At 45.0% G+C, this 13,372-nt stretch overlaps 1 protein-coding gene and 1 long non-coding RNA gene across 4 annotated transcripts in view; one reads left to right on the top strand and one right to left on the bottom strand.

Moving 5' to 3' along the window:
• The window catches only part of peak3 (PEAK family member 3), a 96,375-nt gene extending 88,289 nt beyond the window's left edge, over positions 1-8,086 (top strand). The window contains exon 4 of the mRNA XM_063032136.1: positions 6,124-8,086. Within this exon, the coding sequence (XP_062888206.1) occupies positions 6,124-7,245 (1,122 nt within the window). The 3' untranslated portion in view covers positions 7,246-8,086. The remainder of the gene's footprint in view (positions 1-6,123) is intronic.
• Positions 1-9,049, bottom strand: part of LOC134337272 (uncharacterized) — a 43,553-nt gene extending 34,504 nt beyond the window's left edge. Inside the window, exon 1 of one of the 3 annotated variants that reach the window (XR_010015956.1) lies at positions 8,929-9,049. This is a non-coding gene — a long non-coding RNA (uncharacterized LOC134337272). Of the gene's footprint in view, positions 1-8,710; positions 8,788-8,928 lie in introns of those variants that run through there. The other 2 variants (XR_010015957.1, XR_010015955.1) reach the window with 2 other exon arrangements.
• Positions 9,050-13,372: the final 4,323 nt, after the last annotated feature.

The raw sequence follows: 13,372 nt of genomic DNA, 5'->3' as shown, positions 1-13,372 counted from the left end.
TTACCCTACCCCACAATCAATCTAACCCTTTCCTCCCACACAGCCCCACTTTCCTATCATCCATGCTCCCTTCTAACAGTTTCTTATAGAGATTCGGTGTTACTGTACTGATGATTTTACAGTTTGGATCCTCATCAAGAACAATTTGCTGTAGATGGTGTGTGTACAGTATTTTTATAATGTGGATCAATTTGTTTCTGCATGGAAGGGTCCAACAGATGGCTCTGCTGTTGCTCACTGGGCCCTGTTCGAGGATCAATACATGGCCAGCATAACTACTGTCAAAGACAGCTGCTTTTTGGGGAAATTTGGAACAATGTATTTGTCACAGCAATAAATGAACGACAAAGGCAGCTGGCTAAAAACTGGGAAGGAGCTCATTGGTAGCAGAGTCTCTATGGCCCTCGCCATCTAGGCCATACTCTCTTCTCGCCGCCACCATCAGGAAGAAAGCATAGGAGCCTCAGGACTCACACCACCAGCTTCAGAAACAGTTATTGCCCCTCAACCATCAGACCTTTGAACCAAAGGGGATGACTTCACCCAACTTCACTTGCTCCACCGTTGAATTGTTCCCACAACCTATGGACTCACTTTCAAGGACTCTTCATCTCATGTTCTCGATACTTATTGCTTATTCATTCATTATTATTATTTCTTTTTCTCTTTTGTATTTGCAGTTTGTTGCCTTTTGCACTCTGGTTGTTTGTCCGCTCTGTTGGGTACGATCTTTCATTGATTCTTTTATGTTTCTTGGATTGACTGAGGATTCCCGCAAGAAAATAAATCTCGGGGTTGTATACGCAGGACTGGTCAGCAACTGTCAGCAGGCTGGATGGAGAGCGAGGTGTCTCCCAGTGGAGGTTGGTTGTAGGGGATTCATAGCCCGTTCTTTAGTTAGAGCCTTCAGCATTTTGGGCATCGAGGGAGAGAGGAAGAGGAGAGCCATCCACAGTACCACTGATGCGGCAGAGAGGGCCTCAAGATGGCTGTGGCTCAAAAGAGGGGAGCCATGGAGTCATAAGTAGCTCGTCATCTGGACACAAGCTGGGGTCTGATCAGCCCCGGCTGGATCACCTGGAGGAGGTTGTATGATGTTGAAAGACCCGAAACACCCGATGATTCCAGGAACATCACTGAAGATGTGTCCAGAAGCATCAGTAGATGTATGTACACAGCAGTGACATATCTGTACCTTGATAATAAGTTTGCTTTGAACTTTGAATATTGGACAGCTTCTACATGGAGTCACCCCTGAAACATTATAAAGTGTCAGAGAAAATAAGATTGAAAGGGTTCAGGGAAAATTTCCAAGGATATTGCCAGGACTTGAGGACCTGAGTTATAGGCAAAGGTTGAATAGGTTAGCACTTTATTCATTAGAGCATAGATGAATGAGAGTGGTACGGAGGGCTATTATATTTATTTGTTCTGCTGTGAATACCCTCAGGAAAATGAATCTCAGGGTAGCATGTACTTTGATAATAAATTTGCTTTGAGGCTCAGGCAAGACTTAAAGTGATGGTACTGACTCAAGGGGTCAGTACATCTTTTCCAGCTCCAATGTCTTATGCTCTTAAAACTAAATCTTTAACCAGGCATTTGGCTACCTGTCACTTCCCTTTACCTGGCTCAGTGTCATATTTTGCCTGATAATGTTCCTGTGAAGAACAATGGGGCATTTTTCTTCATAAATTATTGTATAATTGCTTGCCACTGTCTTTTTTCTATTTTCCTTATATCTGCTGATCTTGTCGTGAAAATATCTGGTCCTATCAAAGGCAGAAGTACGGCTCTAAATGTTTAACTTTGGTCTAAATCATCAGTCAACTAGCTTTCGAAACTAGTAAACTGTTTCATCAAAATTACACCTGCTCTTTCAGCTCCTCTCTCCACCATCCAGGGATCCAAATACTCCTCCTGGCTGCCTCATTTTAAGAAGGATGTGGAAGCTTTAGAGAGGGTGCAGAGGAGATTTATCAAGATGTTGCCTGGACTAGAGAGCATGTTTTATGAGGATAAGTTGAGCGAGCTAAAACTTTTCCCTCTGGAGCCAAAAAGGATGAGAGCTGACTTAATAGAGGTGTAGAAGACGACTAAAAGGCATAGATTAAGTAGATAGCCAGAGACTTTTTTTGCCAGGGTGGAAATGACTAATACAAGGAAGCATAATTTTAAGGTGATTAGAGGAAAGTATAGGGGGATGTCAGAGCCAAACTTTTTACACAGAGAGTGGTGAGTGCAAGGAATGCCCTAACGGAAGAGGCAGATACAGCAAGGATATTTAAGAAGCTCTGAGATAGGCACATGGATACTGGGGAAATGGTGAGCTGTGTAGGAGGGAGTGGTTAGATTGATCATAGAGTAGGTTAAAACGCCGTGGGTGAAGGGCCTGTGCTGTGCTGTAGTTTTTCTGTGCTCTATGTTCAGTGTACTGTAGTCAGTGCTCACAGTGTGATCTCTTTCATTCAAAAACCAAACATTTTCATATATCTCACCCACCTGGCCTCATCTATCACCTTCTACCCTCTTCCCCGCCCCCCACCTAATTATTATGGTAACCTCCCTTTTCCTTTTTGGTCCTGATGGAGGGTCTCGGCCCGAAATGTCGACTGTTTATTCATTTCCATAGATGCTGCCTGACCTGCCGAGTTCCACCAGTGTTTTGTGTGTGTCGCTCTGGGTTTCCAGCCTCTGCAGGATTCCTTGTGTTTATATTCAAGGGGGAATTTGACCTGTTCTGATTACACATTCTCTCACTCTCATGTTCTCAAAGCTACCTCGATAAACATATCTTTGATCTCCTCCCATGCAAATTACATTGTGTACCCGTTGTCTTGGACAACGGTCTGCATCATGTGGTGTGTTCTATTGTTGTACCAACCAAAGCTATTTTGTGGGAGTGACTGTATTCAATAAAAAGATATTCTGTTGCAACACACACAAAATGCTGGAGGAACTCAGCAAATTCAGGTGGAATCTATGGAGGGGAATAAATAGCTGACGTTTTGGGCCAAGACCCTTCACCAGGACTGTTTATTCCAGCACTTGCAGAATCTATTCTGTTTATTCCCCTTGGTTCAAACTCATTTTTGTGGTCTTAATCATTAAATACATCCTTTATGTAACATAAGGCAGTACAAGCTAGGGGTTAGATTCCTAACTAGCGTTTTAGCAGCAGTTAGTAAGTATTATTAACCAAGACCGTTAATAAATTACTCATAGATTGTCTCAGCTCTTTATTCCTCTCCATAGATAGAAAACATAGAACAACGTAGAAAACCTACAGCACAATACAGGCCCTTTGGCCCACAAAGTTGTGTCAAACATGTCCCTATCTTAGAAACTACTAGGCTTACCTAGAGCCCTCTATTTTACTAAGCTCCATGTACCTATCCAAAAGTCTCTTAAAAGACCCTATCGTATCCACCTCCACCAGCGTTGCCAGCAGCCCATTCCACACACTCACCACTCTCTGAGTAAAAAACTTACCCCTGACGTCTCTTCTGTACCTACTCTCCAGCACCTCAAACCTGTGTTCTCTTGTGGCAACCATTTCAGTCCTGGGAAAAAGCCTCTGACTATCCACACGATCAATGCCTCTCATCATCTTATAAACCTCTATCAGGTCACCGCTCATCCTCCGTCGCTCCAAGGAGACAAGGCTGAGTTCACTCAACCTATTCTCATAAGGTATGCTCCCCAATCCAGGCAACATCCTTGTAAATCTCCTCTGCACCCTTTCTATAGTTTCCACATCCTTCCTGTAGTGAGGCGACCAGAACTGAGCACAGTACTCCTGTAAATACAGATGCTGCTTGACCTGCTGAGTTCCTCTAGCATTTTGTGTGTGTCACTTGAATTTCTGGCATCTGCAGAAAATTCTGTATTTATGATTTTGTGTCCGTAGATCCTTGGTAGAAGGTATACGACTCTGCTATGGGAAAATGGGCGAATTATCTGATTCTCACAGTTACCGTATAGGCACCCTATTTTGAATTGCGAAGTCTCCTCCCAACAGTAAGACCATCATTTTGCAATTGGCATTAGGAAATTAGCAAACATTTATTCCAATGCAAGAGATTCTGCAGATGCAGGAAATTCGAAGTAACACACACAAAGTGCTGGAGGAACCCAGCAGGTCAGGATGTATCTATGGAAAAGAGTAAAGAATCGACGTTTCAGTCTAAGACCCTTCCTCGGGACTTCTCATCCAGATCTTTTGGTTTTAGTATGTAGACAACAGGCAACACAAAAAAATTAAAAGTTGAATGGTCTTATCATTCTGAAAGCTACAGAAAGTTGTAAACTCTAGCCTCCATAGTCTCCAAGATATCTTCAAGGAGCGGTGCCTCAGAAAGGTAGCGTCCATTATTAAGGACCCCCATCACCCAGGACATGCCCTCTTCTCATTGATAACATCAGGAAGGAGATACAGAAGCCTGAAGGCACACACTCAACGATTCAGGAACAGCTTCTTCCCCTCTGCCATCCGACTTCTAAATGGACAATGAATCCATGAACACTCTCACTTTCTGTTTTTGCACTATTTTTAAATTAACTATTTAAAAGACATATATATACTTACTGTAATTAATTTACTTTTTTCTACATTTTTCAAGGTACCTGTATTGCATTGTACTGCTGCCACGAAGTTAACAAGTTTCACAACATATGCTGGTGATATTAGACCTGATTCTGACTCTGGTTTTGAATCTTCAGATTTATATGTAGTAAATCTTTACTAATACAATTAAATTTCAAAGAGACAATAAATATATTGCTTTGTTTCTACAGAGTACTGCGCAACAGTCTTAGGAACATATACATAACAAGGGTGCCTAAGGCTTCTGCGCAGTACTGAATTTGTCAACATGGAGTGGAGAGCGAGTCTGTAAATCTGGCGGGAGCAAAGGATGTTGGGAATAGCGAGGGAGGAGCGCCGTGGGAGGGGTGTGGGGCTGGCGGCAGAGAAGGAATGCCAGCGGTGGGGGATGGTGTGGCACGGGTGCAGACACCCTGTGACTCCAGGGAAAGATCATTTAATTCCAAACTATTGGTTTATTGATCATTAGGAGAATGTCCCTCTGGTGCTTCCCACTCTCTCCTTTCTCTCTTCCCCTTCTCCCAACCGTGATTCCCCTCTCGCTGTCCCCTTTTCCCAAGATGATTGCCCTCTCCCTGCCCCCTTCCCACTCTCAGTCCACAATAGAGACTCATATCAGAATCAGGTTTATCATCACTCACATATGCCATGATTTTTTTGCAGCAGCAGTACAGTGTAATACATAAAATTACTACAAGACTGTGCAGGTCTTAGGCACCCTAGCTATATATATGCCTGTGTGCCTAAGAGTTTTGCACCATCCTGTACAAGTACCACAAATGAATTTCATTCAATTTGGAACACGATACCTGACTTCTTCCAAGACATTTTCACCTTCTTGTTACTCTGAAATTAAACCCAATTTCAAAATACACTGCCTGCTTTTATACACTCAGTGGTCATTTTATTAGGTGCCTCCTGTAGCCAAATAAAGTGAGCACTTTGTGTCTGCTCGTGGCCTTCTGCTGCTGTAGCCCATCCTCTTCAAGGTTCGTCGTGTTGTGCGTTCGGAGATGCTCTTCTGCACCCCACTGTTGCAACGTGTGGTTATTAGAGTTACTGTCGCCTTCCAGTCAGCTTGAACCAGTCTGGCCATTGTCCTCTGACCTCTCTCATTAAGAAGACATCTTCACCCACAGAGCTGCTGCTCATTGAATGTTTTTTGTTGTTTTTGCACAATTCTCTGTAAACTCTAGGGACTGTTGCGCATGAAAATCCTTAGAGATCAGCAGGATCTTAGATACTCAAACCACCCCATCTGGCACCAGCAATCATTCCACAGGCAAAGTTACTTAGATCACATTTCTTCCTCATCCTGTTGTTTGGTCTGAACAATAACTGAACCTCTTGACCATGTCTGCATGCTTTTTTGCATTGAGTTGCTGCCACATGATTGGCTGATTAGAGATTTGTGTTAAAGGGCATGTGTATTGGTGGACCTAATAAAGTGGCCACTGAATGTAGATGTATGATTTTCATAGTCTGATTACACTCTTTCTTATTTTTATCAATTACAGGTCTCCATAACTCTAAACCAAGAATCTCCAGAGATGGAACCAAGTGGTCTCTCAGTGCAGAAAAGCCTCCCTGTCCATTTCAATGTGCAACAGGTGCGAGGTCACTTTGTGGCCGCTGTTCCAGCAAACCTCTCACCCGCAGAAGATGCAGCCAAAGAAAGCAATGCTTCAGAGACAGAAGTGGCTAACGATGAGCCCAGCGCTTCGACTGAAAGCACGGAGGCTACTTCTGAGAGCGACGTAAACAGCAGGCGCCAGCACGTGATCATCGCACAGGAGACTCCCCACCAAACCATGGCCGACTTTGTGAATGAGTCGGAGTCCGTTCATGAGTCCCAGGCGGACGTCTACGAACGCCAGGTGTGCCTCCTCCTTCTGCAGCTGTGCCTCGGGCTGGAGCACCTGAAAAACCACGGCGTTACACATTGTGATCTCCGCCTGGAAAACCTGCTCCTGGTTGAAGCGGCAGAGCAGACATCTGATCCAGGAAGCCAAGCACAGAGCGGCAGTCCCCACCTACCACAGCTTATTATCAGCAATTTTTCCAAAGCAAAACAGAAGAGCGCTGCTGCTGACCAAAGGCTCCACCCTGACCATGCCCGTTTGGCTCCCGAGATGTCCTCCTCGCAGTACAAAATGGTGGACGAATTCCAATTGGGCATCCTCATCTATGAGGTCCTTCACATGTCAAATCCCTTTGAGAACATGTTAAAGCAGCAAGGAGACCATGAGTACAGTACAAGTGACCTGCCTCAAATCCGCCCGCTGTCCACCTACTCCGAGGGGCTCCAGCACCTTGCCCACCTGCTCTTGCGTGCCGACCCCAACAAGAGGATACACATCCGTCAGGCCAAAGGCATCTTGCAAGCCTTGCTGTGGGGTCCGTGCAGCAAAGTGTTCAGCGTGCACACTGGCCTCAAAGACCCACCAAATGTGCTGAAGAACTGGCTGGACGTGAAACGCATCTTGCTGGCATTGAAGTTCAGCGAGGGCTTTTGCAATGAGCAGAACCGGGTCACGTTGGAAGATTGGCTTTGCTGTCAGTACTTTGCCTTTACTACCCCCGAATCAGTGTATCAGGCAGTAGAAGAACTTCAGATTCTATTGGAAGAGGCATGCTGAATAAGGAAATTAACCCTTCCTGACTGACACAGTTTTAACCCCATACACTAGACTGCCTTTCAGTCTTACATTGAATGGTTTCAGATTACACTGTTATGGATAAAGGATTTAGATTAAACTTTGTTTGCTCACCATTGATAAAAATGATAAATCTGAGTGATGTGCTTTAATCGATTCAGTAGTAGTCGTAGGCCTGAGGATTTAGTGACCACCTTGTGTGACTCTGAACTATCAGATCAACAACAAAGCAAGGTTCACTAAGTCAGGTTGAGCTAGGAGTCCCTTGAGGCCCTGCATTGGTCAGGGTCGACCGTGGATGCTGCGTCCCAGCTGTCTGCGTGATACACAAGCCAGGACAGTACGATATGGAGAGCAAGCTGTTGCCCGTGTAGCAGACTCCCCCCAACTCCACTCAGCTGATGAACCCAAAGAAACGGCAGAGCCAAAACAGTTTGGCACCACCGGCGTCGTGGGATTGCCACTCAGGACTGAACTCAACGTAGAACTGTCTTAGGCACTCCAGCTCCGGATTTTTCCTCAGGGTTTACTCCCGAAGACTTCCCTGTGAGTGGGTACAGCCGCAAGGCAGTGGAAGTTTGAGATCAGAGTTTTCCTTCTAGATGAGCTGCCAACCACAGCTGTCAAGCCCACCTGCCTGTAACCCACCTTTGCCCCTTCTCCTGTCAGTAAAAACCCCGGCGGGCTTGGTAACTAAGCCCACACGACAGCCAGGAGCTGGACTGGTTGTCAGAGGCTATTTGAGATGCACGCCATTGGGAGTATTTAATAGGTAGTGGGAGCTTGTCTCTGCTGCCTCCCCCAGCTAAAAAACCTTAAGGAACCTTTACTCGCCATTGTCTGATTAAAAGCGATAAATCTGAGTGAAGTACTTTTATCTATTCAGTTGTGGTTTGAAGTCGAGCACTGTGGGCGTAGGTCGGGGCTTCCCAACCTGAGGTCCACAGTCCCCTGGGTTAATAGTAGAGGTCCATTGCATAAAAAAGGTTGGGAGTCCGCGGTTTAGTGAATTAATCTGACCATCTTGTGTGACCCTGAACCATCATGTCAACAAACAAGCAAGCTGCACTAGCACGTGCTAAGTTCAGAGCCCTCTAGGGGGAAAATATGTCTCAGAAAGTGATCACTATCAGCCGTGTGTACTTAAATCGGCAAAAGAATAGCTCAAACTCTATGAAGTTGATCTATGAAAGTTCTGCAAAGCCTTATGAAGGGTTTCGGCCTAAAACAATGACTCATTATTCCCTTCCATAAGCCTGCTGAGTTCCTCCAGCAATTTGTGTTTCTTCACTCCGCTTTTCTTTTTGTTAACTCAATGTACGGAATGATGTGCCTTAATGAAATGCAAACAAAAGCTTTTTACTACATCTTGCTACGTGTGACAATAATAAATCAATACCCTTGCCCTTCTCTCTTCTTCTAATCCCCATTCTGGTTCCCCTCTTACCTCTTCTCTTCTCCACACCTCCCTCTGGTGCCCCTCCTCCTTCCATTTCTCCCGTGGTCTACTCTCCTCTTCTATCAGCTTCCTTCTTCTCCAGCCCTTGACCTTCCCCACCCACCTGGCTTCACCTATCACCTTCTAGCTAGTCCTCCTTCCCCAACCCCCACCTTTTTATTCTGGCATCTTCCCCCTTCTTTTCCAGTCCTGAAGAAGGGTCTCACCCTGAAACGTCGACTGTTTATTCATGTCCATAGATGCGGCCTGACCAGCTGAGTTCCTCCAGCATTTTATGTGTGTCGCTCTGATTTCCAGCGTCTGCAGAATCTCTTGTGTTTAAGATCAAACTATGCTGTCTTGCCTTGTGCAGCCCGTTACCCTGGTAACACTCAGCCTAAGAGGCCACGTGAATAATAATGGTTTAGGTGAGGAATGAGAGAATTACAACACTTACACTTTATACTTTATTGTTGCCAAACAATTGGTACTAGAACATACAATCATCACAGCGATATTCAATTCTGCACTTCACACTCCCTGGATTACAAATATTAAATATTAAAAATCGTTAAAATTAGTAAATATTAAAAATTTAAATTATAAATCATAAATAGAAAATAGAAAAATGGGAAGTAAGGTAGTGCAAAAAAACCGAGAGGCAGGTCCGGATATTTGGAGGGTACGCCCCAGATCCGGGTCAGGATCCGTTCAGCAGTCTTATCACAGTTGGAAAGAAGCTGTCCCCAAATCTGGCCGTACAAGTCTTCAAGCTCCTGAGCCTTCTTCCGGAGGGAAGGGGGACGAAAAGTGTGTTGGCTGGGTGGGTCGTGTCCTTGATTATCCTGGCAGCACTGCTCCGACAGCGTGCGGTGTAAAGTGAGTCCACGGACGGAAGATTGGTTTGTGTGATGTGCTGCGTTACATTACCAAATCCCAGAACAAAAGCGTATTCTGCAGTGGTAGCCATTAGAGTGATGTTATTACATCTCAGGGCAATCCAAAGTTCAGAGTTCAAATTCAACACGGTTCTGTGTGTAATCTCGGTACATCCTCTCTGCGGAATGCGTGGGTTTTTCCCAGTGCTCCGGTTTCCTGCCGCATTCCAGAGATGTACCAGGTAAGTTAACTGGTTAAGCAGGAGAGTGCATCGCATTCCAGTGGATGTTGTTGCTTTAAATCCTAAAATTAAATTCAATTTTTCTAGAAGCTCCAAAAACTGTTCAGGCCTTTACCAGGGGCTAATGGGTCCGACTCCCCATCCCTTGTATTAAGTGGGGTTTACAATCACCACTGTTTCTTCCTACTTTCTCTTCTCCTCACCTTCCCCCCGGTGTCTCTCCTCCTTCCCTTTCTCCTAAGGTCCTCTCCTATCAGATTTCTTCTTCTTCAGCTCTTTACCTTTTCCACCTATCACCTCCCAGCTTCTTACTTTACCCCATGCAGCGGGCTTCACCTATCACCTTCCAGCTTGTCCTCTCTCCCCTCCCCACACCTTATGCTAGCATCTTAGCCCTTCCTTTTGATTCCTGACGAAGAATCTCATCCTGAAACATCAACTGTTTATTCCTCTCCGCCAGTGCTGCCTGACCTGCTGGGTTCCTCCAGCATTGTGTGTCTTGTTCTAGGTTTCCAACATCTGCAGAATCTCGTCTATCGCTTCCTACCGTTTCTTACTGATATCGCAAACTGACAGAGTTTAATAACCCAATCAAATCAAATCAGACTCTGTAATTTTAATTGTCACGTGCCAATCTGGATAATAACCATGGCCACATATTTAAATAATTCTATCAGCAGTAGGACACGGAATGTAGGACTGTACCATACAGCACAGGACCAGGCCCTTCGGCACACAATATTGTGTCAAACTCTTTATTTGTTTATTGAGATACAGCACAGAGTAGGCCCTACCAGCTCTTTGAGCTGCACCGCCCAGTAATTCCCTGATTTAACCCTACCCTAATCGCAGGACAATTTTCAATGACCAAGAGCCATCAAATACTCCTCGTACATTAACCTTTTCATTCCGAGGATCATCCTCACGAATCTCCTCTGGACCCTCTCCAATGTCAGCACATCTTTTCTTAGATAAGGAAACCAAAACAGCTCACAATACTCCGAGTGCAGTCTGACCAGTGCCTTATAAAGCCACAGCTTGACTACATTTGATCAGTTGCCATGGTAACTGCTTCTTTGGCCCAGCGCCACCTCTCTGAAGTGCCTTGTGTGGTTTTCAAGGTGCCCTGTGATTCCTGATTACCGGTGTTGTGTTCGCCAATTCACAATCTCCAACAACAGATTTCAATTAATCCCACCAGATTTACTTGAGCTGTTCCTGTTTAGAGGGTTTCTGAAATTCTAGGCAGGAGGCTCCTATTTACTTTGCATCCGAGCTGAGCTTTATTTCATTAAGTATTATCCCCATGGGAGGGGAAAGAAGGAATGATTTATCATCGCCGATTAACTGGTCTCTCAAAACTGACCCTCATTCCTTGATCACACTTTATCTACTTGTGCACAGGGAGAACAGCCCAGCCCTGTCACTACACTGTTCTGGTCTGAATGGAGAAATGCCGTTTTTATGCAGAATCCACTCGCAGTTACGGATATTGACCATTTGGTAAACTGTGTGTGTTTGAATTCCTTACTTGCAAGATCAATTATCATTCACGTTACCAGGGTTAAAAGTCAATGTAATCTACAAGCTGACAGCTGATGATATTTTGAATTGTCCTTTAGCTGGTCTGTGCATTGCACCCTTTCATTGGATACTTATCGTGTGTCCAGTAAGCTGGAAGGGATCCAGGAATCTGCTGTGCAAAGAGAAGCTATGCCCTCCTTGCCTGAACATTATGTTAACACTTGCCTTGCCACAGCTTCCACAGACTAGCCTATTATACACCGTGCTTATGATTTCAAAATGTCCCTGCACATCTTCCAGCCATTACACTTTATTGGTAACCTCAGTGGGAGGGAGTCAGATCTGCTTTGATTGGGGAATAATTTCCACTTGCAGAAGGTAGGCATTGCAAAAAGATCATCAAGTAATTAATGATCTATCCTGGGCTCAACATACTGATGCAATTACGAAGAAGGTATGCCAGTGACTGTATTTCATTAGCAGTTTGAGGAGGTTTGGCATGTCAACAAAGACTGGCAAATTTCTACGGATGTAACATGGAGAGAACTCTGGTTGCATCACTGATGTGGAGGCACCGAGGCACAGGATCAGAAAAAGCTGCTATGGATTGTAAACTCAGCCAGCTCCATCATGGGCACTAGCCTCCACAGCATCGAGGACATCCTCAAAAGGCAGCATCCATCATTAAAGACCATCAAGGAGGTATAGGAGCCTAAAAACACACGCACTCAACGTTTTCTGAACAGCTCCTTCCCTTCAATTCAGTTCAACTACTTAATTCTGGGGGAAATAGAAATGGAGAACTAACAGAGTCATAGAGAGCTACATCACAGAAACAGGCCATTCAGCCCATCAAGTCTGTGCCAAACTTCAACTGTCTATTTCGTCTGATCCTACATTGTAGAACATTAAACTGTACAGCACAGTAAAAGGCCCTTCATCTCTCAATGCTGTGCCAAACCAAATAAATTTGTAGTCAAGTGACCAACTAAACTAAATCCTAATGCCTACACAATGCCATATTCCTGCACTTTCCTCTCTAAACATCTCTTAAAAATTCCTAATATACCTACCTCCACCATCCCCCAGGCACCCACCACTCTATGCCCTTCACATCCTTAACACACAAAGAGATTCTGGAGATACTGGAAATCCAGAGCAACACACACACAAGATGTTGAAGGAACACAGCAGGTCAGGCAGCATCTATGGAAATGAATAAACAGTCAATATTTCGGGCCAAGTCCATTCTTCAGGCCTGGAAAGAAAGGGGAAAGACACCAGGATAAGAAGGTGAGAGGAGGGGAAGAGGGATAGCTAAAAGATAACAGGTGAAGCCAGGTGGGTGGGAAAGATCAAGGGCTGGAGAGGAAGGAATCTGATAGGGGAGGAGAGTGGACCGTAGGAGAAATGGAAGAAGGAGGAGTACCAGGGAAAGATGATAGGCAGGTGGGGAGAAGAGGTAAGAGACTAGAGTGGGGAATAGAAGAAGAGGGAAGGGAGAGGAGGGAATATTACTGGAATTTGGAGAAATCAATGTTCATGCCATCAGGTTGAAGGCTACCTAGGCAGAATATAAGATGTTGTTCCAGCAACCTGAGAGTGGCCTCATCTTGGCACAAGAGGAAACCATAGACCAACATGTTGGCATAGGAAGGGGAATCAGAATCAAAATGGTTAGCCACACGGAAATTCCACTTCGGCGAATGGAGCAGAGGTGATCAACAAAGCAGTCCCCAAGTTTATGTTGGGTTTCACCACTGTAGAGGAGGCTGCACCGGGAGCGCCGGATTCTGTAGACGACCCCAACAGATTCTCAGGTGAAGTGTTGCTTCACCCGGAAGGACTATTTGAGGTCCTGAATGAAGGTAAGGGAGGAGGTGAATGGGCATTGTTCCCTCTAGGGTGTGCAGCCGCACAGTAACTGAAATGCTCCCACACACATAGCCTTCGTTGCCGCGCAGCTGGGATTTTCTTTCAAATGATGTTTTATTAAAGGATCAAGCAGGCCGTTTCCTGCTCAGAGC

Source organism: Mobula hypostoma, chromosome 24 (assembly GCF_963921235.1).
Source record: "Mobula hypostoma chromosome 24, sMobHyp1.1, whole genome shotgun sequence".
Taxonomy (NCBI): domain Eukaryota; kingdom Metazoa; phylum Chordata; class Chondrichthyes; order Myliobatiformes; family Myliobatidae; genus Mobula; species Mobula hypostoma.
This window is presented reverse-complemented; position numbering and strand designations above follow the sequence as displayed.